A 24,743-nucleotide genomic window follows, 5' to 3' on the forward strand; every position below is an offset into this window, starting at 1 on the left:
ATTCTTATGCTACTGAAAATATATCTAATATAATGATGATACATGATTCATTTATTTCTGCTCTAATTACCCATATAAAGAACTATAGATTTACTAGAACAATGAATTATTTCTTTTCAGAAGGAAATGCTATTTATTTTTTCTAAACAAATAAATTAAAAGAAAGCATCAATTACCAGTTAAAATGAAACTTGAAAACTAGTGTAATCTCCAAAAATAACAGCAAAAATGCTATGGGACAAATAAATTAATAGCTGTAAAGTATTAACTCAATAAAACCATATTTTACTAAAATATTTTATTGCAATAAGATTCACTGTGCTTAAAATCAATACAAAGTAAGTTATTAAAATTATTTACATACAAATGAATGAAACTATGTACAGTAGTTAATCATAGCTGTGAGTAAACGGCATAAACACAATTTTTGCCCCTAAATCAATATGTAGTTTCCTAAGGATTGTTAACAACAGTAAAGAAAAAAATTGCTGATCGTAGTTGTTCCCTGTTTTTTTTTTGGCCGTGCCACGCGGCATGCAAAATCTTAGTTCCCCCGACCAGGGATCAGGGATCGAACCCGTTCCCCATGCAGGAGAAGTGGGGAGTTTTAACCACTGGACCGCCAGGGAAGTCCCGATCACAGTTGCTAAATTAACTGATTTCTATAAAAAACGAAGTCCTCAATCAGGTATATTTAAGACAAATAATTTATCCCTTTGAAGACTAACTGGAGAAAAGTCTGATTCACTCCTGTATACTGCAGTCCAGAGAACTTTATGATTAAATAGCATATTTTCCAGACTTCACACCTACTTCCCAACCAGATTTTACCTCAGTATTAATGTCAAAGTATACTGAATTTTCTATTATATAAAAAAAGTATCTACATTAATCAGTTTGGAACTAATATCCATGGTGTAACAAATTATTAACAATTCTGACATTTGCCCTGTGTACACTCAGATATGCCCACAAAAACCAGTCTGTTGATGACTTTAAAAAAATATATTAAGATGCCAAATAAATCTATTTTATTATGAAATGAAGACTTTGATTATGAATATATTTTTATTAGACATTTCGGTACCAAATCATTACCCTCTATATAGTTGATTTATTCAGTGTATTTTTTAAAGCAAATGAATTCCACTGTAGTTCTTCCTGAAGGAAAAAATCATTTCTCCAGTTGTTGAGGAGTACTAAAGGCCTCGTACACGTTAGCAGCGAAGTCTTTCACTTGCTCCATCATTAACAGATCCTAGCAAAGACGACAATAAAACATTACAGTTTATAAAAAGAACAGATAATCAGAATTCATTTCTGCAATCAAGCAACAAAGTTAGCTCTAAGTTTTGTAGCATTAAGGCCAAAAAGAAAACCATTTAATGAAAGAAGTAGTTTTTCTTATAATAAATTCCTGCAGATGTTTAAGTTCTTACATGAGGGATAGTGGATATGATATGTATTCAAATGTGGCTTTGAAAAGAAGACCCAAAATAGTCTTCAAATGGATTTCTGTGTGTGTCAAGTGCTAGAAGAGTATCTGTTGAATAAATGATTACAACACTAACTATACAAGTCTAAAGGTACTTTTGCTGGAAGCTGACATGACATGATTGAGGTATATTACTTTCTAACATAGAATATATGTAGTATATCATATATTATATATACACACATACATAATCACACATATACACCTGAGAACAGGGGTTCTTAAGGGATTTGTGAACGTAGATAAGGAAAAAAATTACATCTTTATTTTCATTAACCTTCAACTAAAATCTAGCATTTCCTTCAGTTATGAATGTAACTGAAGTATTAGCAGAACCTGTGAATTTGCCTTTAGTAGAAATCAGACGTTTTTATATCACATGATAGACAGTTGTGGAAGTTACATGAAGTGCCATTACATCTTGTTATTTAATGCATGAACAAAGAAGCAATATTGCTATATCGTAAATTTGATTTTAAAAAGTATTTTAAAACTGTATGCAATTGGTTTTCTTTAAAACCTATGTATTTTACAATATGCATTTATAGGCATTATTCTGAGGAGGCGTCCATAGGCTTCTCCAGATAGTGAAAGGATCTATGACAATAGAAACCCTTAAGTGCCCTATGAGCAGCAGAGAAACGAGAAGTGAACCTATCCTTTGTGTTCTCTCCTAAGCATCAGAAAACCCAGGTGAGCTTAGGTTAAGTCTTGATCTCACAAATTCAAGGTTAAATTCTCTGAATACCATGTGGCATTTTAACTCATAGAAATCATAGTTAAAAACATTGGTGGAAGTCTTGTCAATTAATGGTCTAGTTTATAAACTTAATCTACATCCAGTCACAGTAAGAAAATTTACTAAGCATTAGTATCAATGATGTTTTTACTAGGTTGAAACCTTTTGTCTTCAATCTCAATTATACAGACTTTAATTAATGTAGTACATAAATTACTTAAGCACCAAAGCTGGTGTTGTATTACGCTTAGCTGTATTTCCCACTTGTCAAGATGAACAGCTTACTGATGAAGCCAGAGACTTTATGAAAATGGAGAAAGATAAAGTTAAGGTTCAAATGCCAGAAGTTACAATTTTTTTTCTCACACTAATACACATGTAAAAATTAAAAAAAAAAAACAGAAAATTTTAAACTAAGCTTTTAAGATTTGAGCTTAAATTAAGCTTAAAATTAAGTGAAATGAGATCAGCCTTATTCATTCTTTCTTCCGAAATATGAATGGCTAATTCTCATGGGTGAGAGGATGACACAGAAGACTGAAGAGAACAGTGAGGAAAAGTAGCATGTTAAGGACAAGCTAATGACACTATACAGAGAAAGGAAGAACTACAACCCATAGTCTCAGGGCTCTTCATGTCCTCAAGTAGAAATCCACAGAGATAAACGATACTGAGAAGACACCATCTTTACACTTAGGCCTAGGGTCTCTTCTCACTGCACATTATGGCAGTGGTTTGGAATTGAGGTGTATGGCGAGTAATTTATTACTTGTTATACAGTTTCCAAGTTTGCAAGTGACTCGGAAAAAATCCTATGGATTCAAAGTTGTCCTTTTAATAAAATCAGTCTTACTCAATGTATTCTAAAATGCTTTCCTAAGAAAGGAGATGGAGTTATAGGTAGTCTAATGAAAAATTTAAATAACCTACTGAGTATGCAGTTTTTAATGAGCAGATTATTGGTGCACTATTAATTGTTGTATTTATTAGCTATTAAAATGCTTTACTTTCCCACAAAAATTTTTAATTTTTCCTCAAAATGTGAGGAACTGGTTCGCTGATTTGCCTCAAGGCTCAACTTTTCTACTAGCACAGCTTAATGCAAAACAGTAACACTGTAAATTCAACTGACCACTAGAATGTACTTGGACTAAAATGTAGTCTAACACATGTTGGACTATAACATGGAGAAAGGTATTCCCAACCTCATAAAAGTGCCATGATACATTATTACTCTCATGGGTCATTCTACCATACTCTACATGTGGTTTCAAGTTTTTGGTTTCTTTGAACAAATATCATAGAAGAGAAATGTAATTTTATGTTGGACAAATAGGACCACAACCAAGAGTACAATCTGTTTTTAATAATACCCCCAAGCTTTCCTCTTACCTGAACAAAATGACTAGGTGTTTCACTGCAAACTGAATGGATCTGCCCATTTATTATTGGAATTATCTTAGCTAAAGGCAGGCTGACACTGGAAAGACTGAAAAATCATCACAGTAATAATTATTTTCTGAAATTATCTTATAGGAACTTAATATTTTAATTATAAAAGTAATAGTCATTGAAAAGTACTTATAGAAATGTATTAATAATAAAATAAAAACCACACATAATTCTACCACCTAGAAATAACAACTATAATTGACATCATAGTTAATTTCTTCCAGTAATTTTTTATATATACATATCTATACTTTTTGTGTTTTTAACACACAACTATAACCTCCCAAGCAACACTTGTTTTGCATTTTTGTTCACAGGTTATAATCATTTTTCCATCTCATTAAAAGTTCTTCCAAAGTTTTTGTCTGTTTTTTAATAACTATATAGTAACCCATCCTCTAGCTGACAATTTATATCATCAGCTCCCTACAGTTGGGCATTTAAGTTGTTGCCTAATATTCCTTAATATAAATAACTTTTTGTATTTACAGTAAATTACTGGGTCAAAGGGTATGAATGCTTTTAAGCTTTAAAATGTATATTGCCAAATGCTCTCTGCTTCTCTAACAGTTTATGAGGATACCTGCTCTATCATGCCTTCTTTCTACATCAAGCATTATCTTTTTCTTTAACGTTCATATGTCTGATAGCTGAAAATGGTATCTCAGTTTTGGTCTGTATTTCTCTTAATTACTAGCAATGTCAAATGTTTTTTTCCTCTACTTCAGTGAACTGTACTGTCATCTAGTCAGCTGAGTAAGTAGGAAACCTGGGATCATCGGTACTTCCTTCTCCTGCCTATATCCAGCCTCTCCACAATCCTCAATATTCGTTAAATGTGTCTACTTCTCCCCATTGCCAAACCTATCCACACTAAGCATTATCTCTTCTCTAGACTACAGCAATGATCTTCTAACCTGTAAATGCTCAATAAACATTTCCTGGATGAATGAATGAATGAATGTTATGTGTGACTATATATATAATGACTGTTAAATACTGAAACTACTTTTTGTGTGTGGGTTAAAGACTTGGTTTATTACATAAAATATCACACTTCATACATTTAAACCCGGGACTACACTAAAATTTTCCTTTTAAATATCATGAAAATGCTGAAGCTATGGTATCTAACTAGTATGCTGTGTTAAGATTTGAGGGAATGCTTAAAATGAAAAAAGTGGAGAGATTTATGCATTCCTGAAGAGATCAGTCATTATTCTCCTTCACAGTACCTTTGCAGCATTTTTCTTGTTTTTTTTGAATTTTTAAGTTTAATTTATTTTTTATACAGCAGGTTCTTATTAGTTACCTATTTTATACACATCAGTGTATACATGTCAATCCCAATCTCCCAGTTCATCCCACCACCCCACCCCCCGCCACTTCTCCCCCTTGGTACCTTTGCAGCATTTTTCAAAACTTGTCATGATTTTTGTTTGATGTGTCTCTTTATATATTAGTGAATTTGTCTTCAACAGAAATTGAAGACAGCACTACCACACAAGGTCCATGTGGTTTCATGCCTACCTCACTCACTGTATTATCCTAGCACTTTGTAAGGGCTTGGTGCAGTGTGTGCTCAAAACATACTTGTTGACGCGATTAATAAAAGTTTCATTCATCCATTGCTATGTCCCACCCCCAATGTTCACTTTCCCAATTCCATCTTCACAAAGCAATCAAAGTGATCCTACAATGTAAATCCCATCCTGTCACTCTCCTGCCACTTTTCTAGCGGCTCCCCAGCATTCTCAAGTTGACAATCATAACCTGTATGTGCTGAATTCTCCAACTTCATCTCACACTATTCTTTTCCTAGTTCCATCCTTTCAGCCACTGCACTGGTCTTCCAGGTCCTTGAAGTGTACTGTGGTCCTCCTGTCTTCAAAGTCTTCGCGCTATGCCTTCTGCTCTGAATGCCAACTGCCTCACTCTGTCCAAGACCTCATCTTTGTGTTCTTGTTCAAATTATTTCCTTGAAAACTCTGCTTGACTTTCCATGTTTGTTCAAATACTTGTATTATATGCTCAACATTCTTTTCCTATATAACACTTATCATAGTTAATACAATTATGTTTACTGTCTGTTTCTCCTACTAGATTGTAAGATCCATGAGGACAGAGATTTAGTAAAGTACCTGATAAATAGCAGATGTTCAATAAACAAATTTTAGATGAATGGACAAATTGGTCATTTCTATATGCTCTTTTGTGAATTATGTTTGTATCTCTGACCATCTCTTTCTTTGGGTTTCCTTCCTTAACTGATGTGTATATAATGCTATTAACCTCTTTATATGATGCATATAGTTTGCAAATACTTCCCCTAACACATAATTTGCATTTAATATTGATTATAAAGTTAAAACTTGCTTGATCTTTAACTTTTAAATTTTACCGCCAAACATTATTTTATTCATATAAAGTTCTTTACTTTCATTCTTAGAAAAACTTTCTGCATCTTGAGATCAGCTAAATATTCACCTGTTTTCTATCACTTCATTTATGTTTTGATTGTTTAAACCCCCTGGTTTTTGCTTTTGTTTTTGTTTTTGGCTATAAGTATGGTACAGAAGGGCTCTAACTTTATTTTACAATTAGTCATTTTACAATGACTGTCTTACCGTTATTTACTAAATAATACATCTCTTCCTCACTTTTATCATATGCTATATCTTGTATATTTTAGAGCCTGTTTCTGGATTTTATATCCTATTTCACTGATTCATCTATTCCTAGTAACATATTATTTGAATAACTGTACCTTATAATACATGTTCTATAGGGAAAGTACATTCATTGCTCTACTTTTTCAATAATTTCTTGAATATTCTCAGCCCTTTATTCCTCCTTTAGTACTATCAATTTTTCAGGTTCAAAAATAACAAAGCAACCACCCTCTAATCCTCAGTGGATTTTGATGGTAGTTTGACCACATTTATAGATTAATTTTGGGAAGCTAACTTTACAATTTTTAGCTGATTCTCTTGGATTTCTAAGGATAAAATCATGTCACTTTCATATAACAATAACCTTTTTCTCTCCCTTTCCGAAACTAATGTCATTTTCTGAAGATAAGAATTTAACTTAGAAAATCAAGAGTCAACTAACAGTTTATTATATAGTAATAAACATTCAGTAAGTGTCTCTTCGCAAAATAAATATATAAAAATCACTGGCATTCCTGAATTTGGTTCTCAAAATTGTCTTTTCCTAGTCTTACTGCACTGGTTAGAATAATAAAATGATGTTGAATAAATATGTCAATAGTGACCATCTTTATATTGTTTTTAATTTAATGGAAATAATTCTAGTGTGCTGCCATTAAGTATAACATTTGCTTTTGATTTCAAATATTTTATTATATAAAAAGGATTTATTATTTCTAGAAGAGGTTTTATCAGTAATAAAAGTTATGTTTTATTGAATGCTTTTTCAGCAACACTGAAGATGATGCTTGTTTTTTGTCCTATTAACTTATTAATGTTATGAATTAGTGTAGTAACTTTCTTAATGTTTAAACTTCCTTGCATTCTTAAAATAAACCTTAATTAGTCACAGTCTTGGAGAATAACTAGAAATTCCAGGCTCTGATGTGAGACAAAAGTGAGTGAACATCTGGCTTTACTACTCGCTAGCTACTTGACCTCAAATTATTTAATTTTTCTCTTAGTTTCCTCACCTGTGGCAAGAGGAAGATACTAGTACTTACTTCCTAGGGCTATTTTAAGAATTCAATGAGATAATGTTCTGAAAAATACCTATCATACTTGTACGTAGAAAAAGAAACAGAAGTACTGGTCACTATTATTATTGTTATATATTTCTGTATTTCATTTGTTTATATTTTATTTAGGATTCTTATATCTATATTCATACTTTAAGTCTGTATAGTTTTTCTTTTACATCCCATGTTTATCCATTATATTTTCTATTGGGTTGTTTCTTGTGATAGGAAAACTTTTAATATTATATATATATATATGTTTATATATACACATATATGCACATGTTGTATACATAGTATATACATAAATATATACATATGTAATATATACACACATATATATATATGTAAAATTTAATGTTTTATTAGTTTATATCATTTTTCTGTTGATTCTCTTGAGGGTTCTGGATTATTAATTGTAGTACACATAATTAGTGATACTTTATCTCTTTGCCAATAGTTAAGTATGAACACTGAGTACTACAGGAGTGATACTGAGTACTACAGGAGTTCAGAAAAGACTATCAATGGCTGATGTAATTGTAACATAATTTTTATAATTCTTTAGTGTACAAGGTCAAGTATTTGTTTATATTATAACAACTATTACAATTCTTATAACTACTCAGGAAATAACTAATACTTCTGCTAGGTAGAGATTATAGTTTTGTTGACTGGAGCACCTTGATTTAGGGAGTATTTTATAGAGGCTGAAATTTTTTTTTTGTGATAATTTAAAGAATTGCTAAAAAAGATTTTAGGATGCTATTTAAATTGTTTCAGAAAATAAATTTTATGACGCTAGGCATTCCAAATCCTCAATGTTAACTGCAAATTATTCCTTTTTGTATAATAAAGATGGGTCCCAGAGAACTGGGCAAATAATCTTGCCCTGTGTATTTGAGAATTAAATTGGACATTGCACATACATACTGCATATCAGTTACTGTTACCCCTAATTTTAACAGATGAGTTTATAGTCAGTTAACATTGATTTAGTACCTATTATTTTCTGAATTTAACATAAAAAACTGCAAAAGAGTGTAAATCCTAATAGGAGATTCAAGGTGCTCATGCTGAGATGATAAGAATATAATAAAACCATAAGATACCTTTTGGCAGTGTGAATCCATGACTTAGTAATAGTTATGATTAAAATCACTACCAGTTGCACTAACTAAACATTTCTAATCCTACAAGAAGGGCTGTAGAACTAGGAGATGATAATTCATCAAGTGGGAAGTTAGAACAAGAATGCTTGGCTGAATTATACAGGCTAATTATGGCTTATAGTACTGGAATAATATAAGAGAAAACATTAAAACTTAAATAACGTTTTCAGTTTTGTATTCTAAAGAGTTAAATTTAAAAAGCCCCAATAATGGAAATTTGGCCTATAGAAAAATAGTTTCACAACTTAAGTACTCTATATAGTGGCAAAATTTTTGGAAGAAATGAAAGTTTTAATATTGAATACTGAAAGAGCTCCTCCTAATGAAGGAGTCATTGGTTGAACAGAGTTTAATTTGTTGAAAAAACAAACATTCAAATTTATCCTCTAAGATATTTTTGTTACCTGGAACAAAAAATAAACACATCCAAAAGCACTATTTTATTAGAACATTCTTTAGACTGATAACATTCTTTTATGTCTTCTTACCTATTCATGGAGTTACCGTGTTGCAGGTCCTGTTCAGTAGGTCGAAAGAACTCAGCCATATTGTCTAGCAGTCTACTAAATCCTCGGTTTAGACAGGTATTCAAAACTGTACTAAAATCTGGACTACACAAAATAAGAGGGTAAGTTACTTTTCAGATTTTCAAGGGAAAAGGACACAAATTCAATAATCATGTGGTTACCTTTGAGAGCCACCAACATTTCTAGTCACAATTTAGTTTTTAGACTAAAACACTATAAAAATATATCAAGGAGTCAATCTTAAAAGTTAAGCATAAAAACTGAGCTTATTATTCAGCACAACACAATGAGAATATTCATGTATTTTGCTAGATTTTCTTACATTAGGTAGCACTTTATAAGTGTATTTTTATAAATATCAATAAACAGTATTACTTCTCTTGAGGAAACACTTGAAGAGGAATCCTCTTATAGTCACAGATTATTGGTTTGCTTTATATACTCTATCATATCATCCCAGTGAGACAGAATATTTTATTAACATGTACAACAGATGAGGAACTGGATACTTGAGGGATGAAGAAATCTGTCCAAAGGTTATGTAATTAGTAAATATGGGAGCCAGAATTTGAACCCAGGCCTTTTTGATCTTAAAGTTCAAGCTCTTTTCGTTACATCATGTCAGTACCTCACAAAAACTCTTTGATATAAAGAATAATATATGTATGCTATGAGAGTTAGAAACTGCCTAGTTGAACAGACTAGTTCTATCTTCAACATGCAGAAATCTCAATTCAACTCATGAGAGTGGAGGGCTAGGGCTATAAGTTTGGGAATTATTAACATACAGACAGTAAATTAATGGGAGTATATAAAATTGCTTGGGGCAGCTGAGGATGAAATAAGAAGAAATACCTGGGAAACACTAATATTTAAAGGAAAGGCAGGCATAGAGGAACCTAAGAAGAAATGATCTGAGAACTGGGAGAAAAATTAGATTTTTCATTGAAGCCATAAGAGAAAGGAATTTCAAGAAAGCCTTGATCAACAGTGTCAATTATTAGAGAAAGGCCAAGTAAGATGAACATTACATGTTGACTGGATTTGGCAAAAGATCACTGATGACCTTTTTTAGAGCTTCATGGAGTGGTTTGAATAAGAAAAAAGTGGAGATCGCTACTGTAGAAAGTCAAGGGACTAGAACTTGATGAATTCAGATAGTAGAGTCAGTAGCTGAGTTAACCTAAAAATTTGCTGATTTTCTTCAAGATTATGAAAAAATATTATAAACAAAGGATATGATTTGCCCAGAAAACAGAACTAGAAAAAATGATCTTAAATTATCTTTAATTGAAAAGAAACTTTGATATTTTAATCACTTAAGATAAAGTGGATGGAACTGGTATTACCACTAAGATTTTACAATGATAGAACTACCTCAACGAGTGTAAGTGGCTCAACCAAGGTTGACCAGATAATAAATAGGACAGCCAACCTTGAATCTAGGTCCTCTCGTCTTCTAATGCATAATCTGATGCTTTTTCCATTTCTGACACTCTGGCTCTCTTCTGGGTAATTTAAAATAGTAATACTCAGTCCTCTCGTCTTCTAATGCATAATCTGATGCTTTTTCCATTTCTAACACTCTGGCTCTCTTCTGGGTAATTTAAAATAGTAATACTCAGTCCTCTCGTCTTCTAATGCATAATCTGATGCTTTTTCCATTTCTAACACTCTGGCTCTCTTCTGGGTAATTTAAAATAGTAATACTCAGTTTAGGGAGGATGTGAAATTTTTATCACTCAAAGATTTAGGAACATTACAGACTATCCTGAAAGGGTTAGGGGAAGTAGTTCTCAAAATTGAGTATAGGTGTGTGTGCATACACATTAGCATGTGTGTACATGTGTCTACACCTGAGGCCTAGCTGGAGCTGGCTAGCTTTGGCTGCCAAGAGCATCTTTTCCCAACTCTCCAAGTCAGCACTGAGTGACGTCAAGTTGGTAGTCAGCACTGCTGTGGCTACAATTTGTTTCTGGTCTTTTTTCTTTACAGGGCTGGTTGTTAACCATTTACCACTATACACCGAGCATATGAGAATCACCCTTGAAAGCTTTCCTCAAAATATAAATGCTAACTATCTTCCAGTTCCTTAACTAGTATATCAGAGTCTCTAGGCTAGGAAAGTAGGTGGGGGCAAGGCATGGGTATCCTAAAAAAAATCTTTGCTTCCCTCCCCACCCTAATAAGAGGACCATTAGTTTAGGTAGGAAATCCTACTTAAGGCAGGGGAATAGATGTAAAATTTAATTTTAACAAAATATTATGTTGAACGTTGTTCAAGAAAAACTATAAAATGGTCATAAGTACATTCAAAAAAGAAACACATGTTTTCTGTTACATGCAGTATACATACCTTTCCAACATGTCTCTAGTTTCACTGAGTAGTTTAATAGTGGTAACATCTCTAGGAGAAAGCCCACAGGCCTGTGAAATTAAAAGGCCACATTTCAGGGTTTCAAATATTAGCACAGGGTTATGATGAAACAAATCATATTAATAAACTCAAAAGTTCAGGAAGTCTAAAAGTCTATGTTCTATCAACAATCAAAAAATGTTAAACTCAAAAAACTATAAAGGTGCATGTGCACAGGTAAGTAGTATTTAAAACATGAGTCACAGTAAGATCTTTGTTTATCTGACCCCTCTTGGACACATTTCTAGAACACACTTACAAACAAAAATATAGTCTTTGAGGTTGCAGAGGCCAGGGATTTTTTTCTTTGATTGTTAAGACATTTTATCAGGATATGTATGTGTCTTTTCTCATCAATCTAGTTTCGTCTAAGGCTCTGTGTGTCCTTTCAATCTGAAGTTGCAGGTTTAAATTTAATTCAGGTAAGATTTGGTCTATCATTCCTCTCTTCATCCGTTCTTTTGAATCATTTTCTTTTTTAATTCCACTGTTGAATTTTAAAATTTGGAAATTTCTTTATCATTCCAGAAAGCTTTTTAAATACTATTATTGCATCTCCTCGAGATTCTAATTTGTAAGTAAGTTTCCTCCTGTTTCTTTCATTAATTCTGTCAGGTCTGTTCTTCTCGTTCAATTTAGCCTCCATCCTGCAGTTCACAGGGTTTGCTTAGATGGTTTGCAATTTTTTTGGCCTACTCATGAATGCAGGGTCTCTCAGTACCCACAAACATCTATCTCTGGGGTTTCTGGGGAAGGGGGAAACCGGCAGGCAATGAAAAACATGGCAGTCTTTGTTCTAACAGGGCCTTTACGCTGAGGTATGGCATAGGGGCCTCTCTGGTCTAAGACTTCTCCAATTGTTAAGTGAGAGATATTCTTCTCTCAATTGCAACGAATGGATGCAATCCACTTACATATAAAATTTTTTAAAAATGAGGTCTATAACCTGTAATCTTTGGCATTTTTATTATTCTTAATCAATGAATAACTTAAATCACAACTGGCTGGGACACACCAGTGTATAGCAACACCATGGTTGATAAATGTTAGATTAGGCCTTCTTTGTTTCTCAACTGGATGACTCCTTCAGTCTATTCAGATACTGCCATCATTGATTCATCTTAAAAAGCAAATGTGATTGTGGTACTGGCCTGATCAGAATTTGAAATGGCAGTTCAGACTCTTTACCTTGGCACACAAAGCTCTTTAGGATCTTGCCCCAACTACCAGCTTTATCTTCTGTTACCTGACCTTATACAGAAATGCTCTAGCCAAAGGAACTGAATTTGTCTCCTGTGTTCCCCAGGTGTAATGAATATGTCTTATTCATTTTATATCCCAATCATACTAGTGTCTGTCACATAACTAATATTCAATAAAATTCTGCTGAATATCTAAAGTTGTTTCTAACTAGAAGTCAGTTCCATTTACAGTTTGTTTTCTAAATTAATGAGGTTTTATTTAAATTACTGAAATACATGTCTTTCAATCACTTACCTTTCAAGAGACTCAGAAATCTAAATTTTAAGAGATAGTGAAAAAAACCTTAAAAAAAAAGAGTAATTCGTTTGGTTAAATGGTTATGAATTAAGCACCTGAACTGCTAATGGAGTTTCTTCATCTGGCATCATATAATGGCACAATAAAGATCTGGATCCATCGTTATTAATCCAAGAAGAAGGTTTATGTTGCTCAACGAGATCTCTGATTTCTTTTAGTTTTTGCTCCAAGTCCAAAAGGGACAAAGAATGTTTAAGAGAAACACTAGAAACAGAGAAAAGGGAATTGGGATAAATTGAAACTATACAACACATCCTATACACACTCTTTCCCTAACAGGTTACTACCTGAGATCCTGTTTCAACCAGTCAAACCTGAAACTGCTGACTGTGAAATCACTAGAGTAGATTAAGAAATCAGCTACCAGTTAAGGGCCAAGAAAAATCTTGTTGCAGATTTCACAAGAAAATTCCCACTGTAACTAAAGATATTACTAGTATGAACGGGAGTTAAAAGCCTCAGACACAGATTTTTAAAAGCAGGTCTTTTATCTCATGACCCAAATATCTCTGGTTTGTTTGGAAATCAATCAATAAACACTGAAACATTAAATCTTTTCCCTTAGTATGAAAAGGTTGATACTGATGAAGAAAATGGATTCCACAATGTAACACCCCAGGGCTGCGTCCGTATTAGGTTAAAAGAGTTTCGCAGACCACCATTTGTCAAATCACTAGCTTCATCAGAACAATTCTAATTTTTCTTTTATTCATCAGAATCAGTAAGTCAGAAAAGCCAAAGCAAAATGTCTTACCTTCCTAAAATCTTCTGCACAGCTTGTTTAATGACAGTGATCAATTCTGTCAGGCCTATTAAAGCAAAAACAAACATAAAAGCCTTGTTCACTTTTTTAATTCCTCAATAATACAAATGAATGAATCAGAATTAGTTTACAGGTCACGAATAAGAATCTTACCATCTCCAAGGAGGTGTTGAATACTTGATAAATATTGCTGTTGGACATCTGGGGGGGCAAGAACTGTCTGTATAAAACAGAAATAAGGTACCCAATATTATTAGTAAATAATAATATTTTCATTATAACTTGAGCTGAGATTCTTTAGGACCTGGAATGATAGGAAAAATACTATTCTTTAACATAACAAAAAGCCTAGCTTCAAAATATGAAGAATAATAATGCTAAAAGTTTATAATCACATGAAATATAAAGATATTTATTCTATATGAATTATCATGATAAATAATATTTGGTTAAATTTTGAACCTCTTGAAAGAAAGGGCAATATATATTTAAGTCTATTAAACTTACGGTGCCATTTTTGCCAACTGCTGCATTATCCAGGTAAATATATCCACCAATTATGTTTAACTGGACTCGCAAAAGAACCACCAGCATGCAAGTACTGTACACAGCTACGATACTTCTTGTGAAACCTTTACAGAGAAAAGAAAACCACTTGGTACTAATTATTAAAATACAAACAAATGTGTAAAATCACAAACCATTCCTACAGTTATTTTTTCATAAGATGACTTTAAAAATACATTTGTAATTGTTTCAAGTACAAAAATATATCAATTCAAAATATTTCATAGTTTATCTGCTTACAAAATGTTTATTGTAAATTAGGAATGATCTCTTAATTGAAACAATAACCAAAAAAAACAATAACCAATATATTCAGTGAAGGGTTATATATTATTAGCTTAGAAAGAAAAAAAAGAAAGGACTGGGAAGCACTAAGAGTTGCAGCCTCAGAACGCAGAGCTGTCCAGGGAGCTAGTTCTGAGTAAGAGAAGAGGGCTGAGCATGGAAGAGCTCCAGCCGTCAATGGCAGGTGAAAGAGGATAAAGGATAAGCCCATTAAAGGGCTGGAGGAAGGTACACAAAGACAGGGAAACACCCAGAGACCCGGCTAAGACAGAGTGTTCAAACCAGAGGAGAGAGAAAGGTGTTGACTCTTGTGAAGAGGTCTAGTAGGAGGAAAATGTCCAGTGGATTTAGCAACACAGAAGTTACTACTGATGCTTGAGACATCTGCTTGGGTGGAGACACACGACTGGAAACCAGGCTCTAGTACGTCAAAGAGTGAGTAGGATTGAAGAAGGAAAGAAAGCGAACGTAGAAATCTTTTGCATTATACAATGGATGTGAGAAAGTACAATAGCTGAAAGGAAATACAGGGTACTACAAAAGTTTAGTTCATTTTCAAATAGGCAAAGTTTAAGCATGATTCAGTTGATAAGGATTAGTTGAATGGATAGGAAAACACAGAAATAACTGATAGAGTATGAAGTCCTGATACACAGAGATATAGCTACCCTAGGGCAGTTTTTGCTACAAATTTTTATCACTAATCAAAGTTTGCACACAATATCAAAGTAAAGTTACTATCTGGGTTGGAGTAAAAACTTCCTTCAAAGTATATATTGTTGATATCAGTACCTAATATGCATATATGTAGTCTAGGACAGGTTTACATATTATCATAACAATAATAATACCACCACCACCGCTAACATTTATTGAGTAGTTTCTATGACCAGACATTGATCTACTTGCTTTATGAGAATTATTTAATCTGACAAAAACTCTATGAGGTAGGTAAAGAAGAGTTACCCACATAATAGAGTACAAAAATTTCCCATTAAAAATATTTTAAGGCTGTGCTGTTACACAGACTACGCAGGCTTACTTATTATCTTCAGATCCTCCCATATGTCTAGCTTGTTTGAAGGCCTAAAGAAAAATATCAGAAAATATGAAAATAATAATATAGGTAATCTAATAGAAAACTTTGAACTTTACAGCTCTATACTTAATTATATTTTATCATAGGATAACTGCAGAAAACAAAGCCCGTAAAATATAGTAAAAAACAACTGTAATTTCAGTAACTGATAATAACAACCATTTTCACTAGTATCCTGGTGTATATCCTTCCAGTCTTTCTTCTCCTTCTGAGCGTATGCATATGTGTGTTATAAAATCATACAGGAAAAGCAGGAATAGTATTTATTTCTTTCCCTTATTTACTGTTTTATAAATAATGCAGTAGGTTCTATAATCCTTCAAAGATAAGTAATGAAGTATTTTTTGTTTAAAAGTATCATTACAAACACATGCATTTAAATGTGTGTTTGATGTGTTTCTACCCACTGTCGTTATTATCCTTATTGATGTTCAATAATATTGATGTTCAGGTTAGTTCCTAAGTCCTTTTGACACGACCCCTTTAGTCTTTTTTTTTTTTAATAAATTTATTTATTTTATGATTTTATTTAATTTATTTATTGTTTCCGGCTGCGTTGGGTCTTCGTTGCTGTGCGCGGGTTTTTCTCTGGTTGCGGCGAGTGGGGGCCACTCATTGCAGTGGCTTCTCTTGTTGTGGAGCACGGGCTCCAGGCACGTGGGCTTCAGTGGTTGTGGCATGTGGACTCAGTAGTTGTGGCTCGCGGGCTCCAGAGCGCGGGCTCAGCAGTTGTAACACATGGGCTTAGCTGCTCCGCGGCATGTGGGATCCTCCTGGACCAGGGATCGAACCCACGTCCCCTGCACTGACAGACGGTCCCTCAACCACTGCACCACCAGGGAAGCCCGACCCCTTTAGTCTTTGACAATTTCCTTGCTTTCTGACATAAAAAGCTGTTCTGGGTTCATCTTGTTCAATTCTTGCTGCAAACCTGAAATCATCCATTTCTCTGAGAGTCCTGGTTCCTAGTAGTGGAAAATGGTAGTCTGAGACTGCAAACTTCGATTAAGGATGTTCATTGTTACTGGGTAGGTCATTATTTCTAAGCCTTTTCAGTAGGCTAAGCTAGTAAATATCAATATATGTATGTATTTATTTATTTATATGAACATTCAAAGAGATAAAATACATCATGAATTCATACTGATACTTCTAATTCAAAATTAGGACCACTGGGTTTTTTAACAATCTCATTGCTCTTACATCTGTATTTCTTTTTGCCCACACTAGAAATCAGTGAAACTAACATAATTACTAATTTGCTTCATCCCTCACTCTATGGACAACAGTCTCAGAATAGCAATAGCAACAGTGAAAAGAGTTTAAGTTTTTTTTTTTTCAATTCTGTATGCTCTAAGAGTATATATCCCACTAAAAACACACAGTCAAATTTCTATTTTAAAGTCACTTGGCTAAGTTTCTGTTTTTGTGATTACAACACCAACTAGATACGCATTTGGGTTAATTTCATTTATTTTACTATCACTTTTTAGACATTGCTTTTTAAACACTAAACATAGTTTTATAAATATGTAAAATATTTATATGGTTCCAAACTCAAATTTATACAACACAGTATATTCAAAGAAGTCCATTCCTACCCACCTTTATTCTTTTTCTTCTTCATAGGTAACTATTAAAAAAATATACTTTAACTTCCCATTGTTTTGCTTTATATAGGCAAATATGTATATATATTCATATCTGCTCCCTTAGATAAATGGTGGCATACTATACACATTTTCCTTTATCTTTTTAAAAAAATATAACAATATATCCTGGGGATCATTCCATAAGAGTATAGAGATAGTAGCCATCTTTTTTTTTTTTTTTAAAAACCACGGCATAGTACTCCACTCACTGTGTGTATATACTATGTGGACGAAGTTCAGTGCTTTTCAAATCACCTTTGTGGTAGAACCAGTTTTTTTTCTTATTTCTAATCTGTCACAGATGAACAGTTTGGTAAAATACAATAAAAATGAATTACTAGAAAAATGAAATTAAAAAACCACAAAGATACAAAAAATACAATCCCGTGTTCTTTATAATTATAATCAGACAATGAGTTATCATTACAATTGTGGGATATTACTAGCTTCTTATCTTTCTTTGGCACTGGAGAGACTGTAGAGCTTCAGGTATCCCTTTCCTAGATGGCACAAGTTTGGTAGATATATGGAGAAAATCCTACCAGGCCCTGCTGCAACCTTACGCTACTGTTCAGGCCTTGTGGCAGAACACCATATTTTAGTCCCATATTAAATTGGGAATCAACCACAATTCAAGGGTTAGGTATTTTAATGCAAGTAAATCACTTCTTCTGAATGTTATCTAAGATAAATTTCAAAGTGATTCTTATAGAAATTCTAAATGAAACAAGATAAGAAAACACTGGTTCTAAAATTTTAACACAGGAAGTGCTCAATAGCAGCAGGCTGTGGAAGGGCAAATTAGGGTATCTGTCTTGAAACTGTACTTATTTGGCATGATTTTGGTGGGACAGGACTGAATTATAGCCATGCAGGACATTTCTTCATGTTGACATTCACCACTATCAGACTTAAAAGCAGATTTAATTGAGTTATAAGATGAGACCTAATGTACAGCATGGTGAACACAGTTGATAATAATGCTTTCGTATACTTGAAATTTCCTGAGAATAGATCTTAACTGTTCTCACCACACACCAAAAAAATGGTAACTACATGAGGTGATGGATATGTTAATTAGCTTGACTGTGGTAATCATTTTTAATATATACATTTACAAAAAATGAAAAAAAAATTCACCTTATCTGTTTTAAAGATTCTGATTCCAAACCTATGTAGAACAGAGGAAAGTACTTTCTAGGCCAAGATTCCTTTCAAATGATTTGTCTGATGGAAACCAACTCCAAGTTAAATACAATCAGACTCTTTAATATTACCAAAATATGTTTAAGAATTAAAGTAATCCTTTCAAAGTGTTCTACCTGTCTTGTGATGAAGGATGTTTAAGATCCTTTGCCATTGAAACTACACTGCCATTATCAATCATCAATAAGAATGCCAAATATTAAAGGCAGTGATGGCTGTTTATTTGCTACTATAAAACTGATAAAATAAGACTATCAAATCTTTCATTTATTTCTGATTAGTTATTATCACAATTAGTTTAAGGAGAAAATTAACTTGCTTGACAGGCTTATATGACACCAGAGTTGACTGAAAACCAATACAAAAGCAGTCATAAGATTGGAGGCCTTACTTTAATCACACTTTGTAAGGGCTCAAGCTCCTCTTTATGCAAATACTTTTCAAATGGACATTCTCCCCTCCCCCAGCCCCCAAACTGCAAATAGTAATTTCAAATCAAAAGAAAGGAAAGAAAATATAACACGGAGATGTTTAAAGAGGAAACAGGCAATGAGGAGAACTGTTGTGCATCTTATCCTTCCAAGAATTTAAGAAATTCTCCTCTCTGTGTATAAAGAAAAGAGGGCTCATGCCTTTTCTTTAAAGCTATCCAGGAGTACCCATCATTAATCCCTTTACTCTCTAGCCTCCCACATTTTCTCCCCACATTTTGCTTTTACTTTTTACCACAGACTAACCATAGTATGTCTTGAATTATGACAATTTATTTCATCTAATTCCTCCTTTGGATGACAAGGTCTTAGAGAGAAAGAGACCTTATCTTAGTTATCTTGAATCCCCCAAAACACAGGGAACGTAGGGCCTTACAGGAAACAGGGTTACCAAGAAAGAATCCCACTTATGTTTAATGTGTGTGTTCCTATGCTGCTTTTATAAAAGTGTATTCACTTATTTCATTTGTCTTGCCTTCTCAGTAAGACTAAAACTTGAGGCAATTAAAATTTATTTTTCTATATGTTTCTTCTTTATATAATCACATGAACTAATTTATAAACCAAACCTTACATCCATAAGTAGTAGTAAAAGTGTGTCAACCTCTAAGAATCATGAAACTAGGGAAAAAATTCTTATCACTAGCATTATACTTTAATCAGATTAAAAAACCTGATCAGTTGGCTGAATGAGGGAACATCTAGTTTATGCCTTTTTTTAAGTAGTTTTCTTTAGGAACTGTCATCATGTTGTTGAAGTGCACAGTTGTAACTTTGCGTGGATTATGGACAGTCAATAATATGTATTTAAAAGTTGCACTATTGCAAAACGGGTGTATTATCCAGGTACTCATACACTTTTATTGTTACTTGATTTTTATTTATTTTTTTAAAATTTATTTTTATTGTTGGCTGCGTTGGGTCTTAGTTGCAGCACGTGGGATCTTTTGTTGCAGTGTGTGGGCTCTTTGTTGTGGCGCGTGTGCTCTTTGTTGTGGCACGTGCATGGGCTTTCTCTCTAGTTGTGGCACGCAGGCTCAGTAGTTGTGGCGTGAGGGCTCAGTAGTTGTGATGCGCAGGCTTAGTTGCCCCATGGCGTGTGGGATCTTAGCTCCCCGACCAGGGATTGAACCTGTGTCCCCTGCATTGGAAGACGGATTCTTAACCACTGGACCACCAGGGAAGTCCCTGTTACTTGATTTTTAAACTTTGTTTTAGCCACTTAAAAACTGTTATGACACAATTTGTCTCAAATCCATTCCAAGTTGTATATTTGTTTTCTAATAAAAAAATTACAATTTATACCCCCATCCAAAAAAAGTACACAAACCAATTGTATATAAATTCACTGTTATTTTGGGAGGTATCATCTGACTACAGAAAATGTCTTCAAAGAAATCTTCCAGCTTGCTGCGTAACCTGCCTGAGCACTAAATTCCTATTTGCAAAATGGAGTTAATAATATCCGCCTCAGAAGCAACCTAAGCGTCCATCGACAGATGAGTGGATAAAGAAGATGTGGCACATATATACAATGGAGTATTACTCAGCCATAAAAAGAAATGAAATTGAGTTATTGGTAGTGAGGTGGATGGACCTAGAGTCTGTCATACAGAGTGAAGTAAGTCAGAAAGAGAAAAACAAATACTGTATGCTAACACATATATATGGAATTTAAAGGAAAAAAATGGTTATGAAGAACATAGGGGCAGGGCAGGAATAAAGATGCAGATGCAGAGAGTGGACTTGAGGACAGGGGGAGGGGGGAGGGTAAGCTGGGACGAAGTGAGAGAGTGGCATGGGCTTATATATACTACCAAAATAGATAGCTAGTGGGAAGCAGCCACATAGCACAGGGAGATCAGCTCGGTCTGCATCAGAGGGGTGGGATAGGGAGGGTGGGAGGGAGACACAAGAGGGAGGAGATATGGGGATATATGTATACGTATAGCTGATTCACTTTGTTATAAAGCAGAAACTAACACACCATTGTAAAGCAATTATACTCCAATAAAGATGTTAAAAAAAAAAATCTGCCTCACAAGGATACTGTGGAAATTAAATGGGAGTAATGTATCTAGCACTGGGCCTGGCACAAAGAGACACCCCAGAAAGAGCACTTTCTTTCCCCTGACTACTGGAGGATGATTACAAGTAAAACGAATATCTTTCGATAAGGCCACAATGATTAAAATATATTTAGTGAAACCATTCCCCTCCACCACCCTTCTTGTTTATTAAAAGAAGAAGCCATTTCCTTCTGGAAGTCTTCTCAAACTAACACAGCATCACACTAAATTACAATACTCCAATACATACTACTCTCCACATACAAGGTCCTATGTATGAAAGTGCTTTGTACACAGTACACTGTCATGGTAAGATAAATTATCATTATCATATGTTCATGTTATATTTGTACTTCATTTTGTTAATGATATAAAATGTAAGTTCATATGCTTTAGTTATTTAAAATGTATGTTCACATGCTTTAGCTAGTACACTGTAAACTCTTTAAGAATATTAAAGAGTTAATATTTAATATTTAACATTACTGTCACTTCACAACATCTGGTTCAGGAACACATTCCCTAAGTACTCAATAATTAAATTTCTGAAAAAATGTCAAAGTGACAGAAGATCTCTTCATATGAAAACCAGAATACATACAAATATTGTCACCCTAAATACTTTGCATATCAAGGTAGAACATAAATAAATGGACAAAATATGAATTAAATGATATTGTAAGTAAATACGTTTTTCTAAATGAGCTTATTTATTATAAGCTTTAAATAGAAAGAAAAATAAGAAAACAAAGACTTTTGAAAAGTATTTCAGTTACATTCTATAAATTTTCAGTGCAATGTATAAATGAGAATTGCTGTAACTGCATTTACCTGTTTTTTAGCAGAGCTGTAAGGCTCTCAGAATTGAGTTGCTGCATTAAGGCCTCTCTCAGTGTTGGAAGCATGGACAGCACTATAATACAAACAGAAAATTAAAAAGGTCACAAGTGATAGGACTGCCCTCACTGAGAAATGCACATTGTTTTAGGCTGTATGACAGGACTGGCAACTAGCAAGGGTTGGTAGGGAAGGTAAGGGCTTTCAAATTATTATTAAGAATAAAAACCAGTTACATACTAATAAATCATTTATCTGCTCACGTGAAGCAAAATTATGCATATACATGTTATGATCATAGTGATGCAAACAAGTACACGTAGAAGAAAGAATGGGAAGAATTATTCCCAAATGTTAACAGTGTTGGTCTTTGGGCTACAGACTATGGATAATTCTTTTTTTTTTTCCAGATCTTTTACAATAAATGTTTATTTCTGATTCAATAAAATGATCTTTTGTCTTTAGCTATACTTCTTGCTTCACATTTTATTTCTAATTTTAGAAAACATTTATTTCTTAAATACTACAAAGCAACAGGCATTTGTTACAACCTAGACAAAAGTGCATCAGGCTAGGAATTAAGAGCTGCCGAGCTGTAGTTTTGGTTTTGACAATGGCTATTGTTCGAATACCAACATGAAGATACAATAAGATATAATGGAAAAAAAGACTGCATGTAATTTATGGGAGTTACTTTATTTATGGCTCTATGCATGGTGTAAGAAATGTTGGTGAAATGTACAAACATAAATTTAAAATGTATTTCTAACACTAAAGAAGTAGTGATAACAAAACGAAAAAATATCAAGAGATTACAAATGCCATATTCTAAAAGGGAAAACTTTAGTGTATGATTTTTACTTCTTGACAAGGCAAGATATTAATGACAAGATCCATGTTATTTTTTTCTATAGAAAATTCAGCTTTTAACCTACTCTAAACATTTATTTCAGTGCTGCATTGTGTAGCTTCAGCATATTTCCTCAAGATATATGATTAAATCACCTAAGTTATTTAGACCACTAACTAAAGTAGCAGCTCAGTCAATGTAAAACGTGGTTTCTCTCTTAGTGTCCGTGGTATATATATCTAGCCTAAACACGGTATTTTATCTTACCAAGAAAAAGCAACGCTAGAGTCCTACATTCAGAAAAAGGAGTTAGTAGGGAACTTTAAAGATTATGTGGTATGACAACATGATTTAAGAGGAATCTCTTCAATAATTCTCCTGAGAGATAAGAGCTTCTGACTTTCCACTCAAGCATACTCAACCAAAGACAAGGCTATTCTTCTCTTCCAGCCATCTGTACTAACACATAACAAATATGTTTCTGTATTGAGTTGAATACAGCTTTCATGTCTTGCTTTAGCCACCTGGTCTCCATGATAAACATCCCCAGTCCAACCACAAATCACAGGACAACCCTTCACCAGCCTTGAATCTGTGTGACCCTGAGCAAATTATTTAACTTCTCTGTGCCTCAGTTTCCTCATCTGTAAACTGAGGATGACAGTGGATCTACCTTACAGGACTGTTTTAAGGATTAAGGATAAAAGGCATTAGAACAGTGCTTCTTTACACATGGAAATGCTCAGTAAGTGTTAGCTCTTTTTATTATTATCCTTACTTGGCTTCTTCTGACACATGCCAGTTTGTATCTTCTTAACATGTGAGAGGCAGAAATGGACCTGTGCTCTGACTACCACAGAGCATGTTGTAACTACCTTTGAGCTGAACCACAGACTTCATTACTGCAGTCTAAGATTAAATTAGTATTTCCAGAAGTCACATCATACTCTGGTTCATAACAAGCTTATGTTCAACTAGAATTCCCAATCTTTACTCATACATCCTGTTTTTAAGCAAGCTTGGATAATTCTGTATCAGTACAATTGACTTTTAATGCAGAACAATTCTTTTATCCCAGTCTAGCACTTAAACGGGACTAGACTATTTTGCATCCCAAAACTTCATTTGTGGTGTCAGTTATGCATCCAAGCATTGTGTCATGTGTCAATTTAATAAGCACTTCTCCCAAATCTTTAGTAAAATCATGAAGATGGTAAAGTCAATGGTCAGGGCACAGAAGCATTCCATTAGATACTATCTTTCAAGTTGGGGCCAACTTCTTGGGTTAAAAAACTGATTATATTTACCTAAAAGTACTAAATATTTCTAGTATGTCCATTACATCTTATTCAAAAGAATAGAAATTTAATTATATGGTTTGTAAGCCCATTATCAATACATATCAGAAAGCTAATTTGGAAATTTTTCAGTGAACCTATATTTTGGCTCTTAGTGGGCACCATATTTTAGTTTTAACTGCCTAAATCAGCTATTTATTCATCTGAGGGGTGTGATGGTCATGGAAACGTGCCACTCGCATCTTCTGCTGGGAAGAGCATAATTAACTGACAGCTCCAGCTGCCACCCCTCTGGATCTACATTGCTCTCAGCCAATGACAGTTGCTTGGTGGGGATACTACAGCAGGTCCAATCCTGAGGGACTCCTCTACCAGGGAACTTAGGCTTGAGGACTCCCGACTGGCCTGCCAAAACTTTCTTAAAACCGTGCTGTAGTCAGAGACTCTTCTTACCTAACCTTCCTTCCTTTGCCCATTCTATTCACAACTATCAGACCCGTACGGTGGTCTAAAGGCTTTCCTTGCTTACTTCTGC

General features: G+C 33.8%; 1 protein-coding gene across 3 annotated transcripts in view; it reads right to left on the reverse strand.

Moving 5' to 3' along the window:
* Positions 1 to 326: 326 nt before the first annotated feature.
* Positions 327 to 24,743, reverse strand: part of PEX3 (peroxisomal biogenesis factor 3) — a 34,266-nt gene continuing 9,849 nt past the window's right edge. For 2 of the 3 annotated variants that reach the window (XM_061207059.1, XM_061207058.1), the window contains exons 3-12: positions 22,055 to 22,136; positions 15,749 to 15,792; positions 14,362 to 14,486; positions 14,008 to 14,074; positions 13,846 to 13,900; positions 13,127 to 13,295; positions 11,472 to 11,542; positions 9,077 to 9,199; positions 3,627 to 3,723; positions 327 to 1,258 (exon numbers count right to left, since the gene is read on the reverse strand). In XM_061207059.1, the coding sequence (XP_061063042.1) occupies positions 1,175 to 1,258; positions 3,627 to 3,723; positions 9,077 to 9,199; positions 11,472 to 11,542; positions 13,127 to 13,295; positions 13,846 to 13,900; positions 14,008 to 14,074; positions 14,362 to 14,486; positions 15,749 to 15,792; positions 22,055 to 22,136 (917 nt within the window). In that variant the 3' untranslated portion in view covers positions 327 to 1,174. The remainder of the gene's footprint in view (positions 1,259 to 3,626; positions 3,724 to 9,076; positions 9,200 to 11,471; positions 11,543 to 13,126; positions 13,296 to 13,845; positions 13,901 to 14,007; positions 14,075 to 14,361; positions 14,487 to 15,748; positions 15,793 to 22,054; positions 22,137 to 24,743) is intronic. The other variant, XM_061207060.1, reaches the window with a different exon arrangement.

Source organism: Eubalaena glacialis, chromosome 12, assembly GCF_028564815.1.
Source record: "Eubalaena glacialis isolate mEubGla1 chromosome 12, mEubGla1.1.hap2.+ XY, whole genome shotgun sequence".
Taxonomy (NCBI): Eukaryota; Metazoa; Chordata; class Mammalia; order Artiodactyla; family Balaenidae; genus Eubalaena; species Eubalaena glacialis.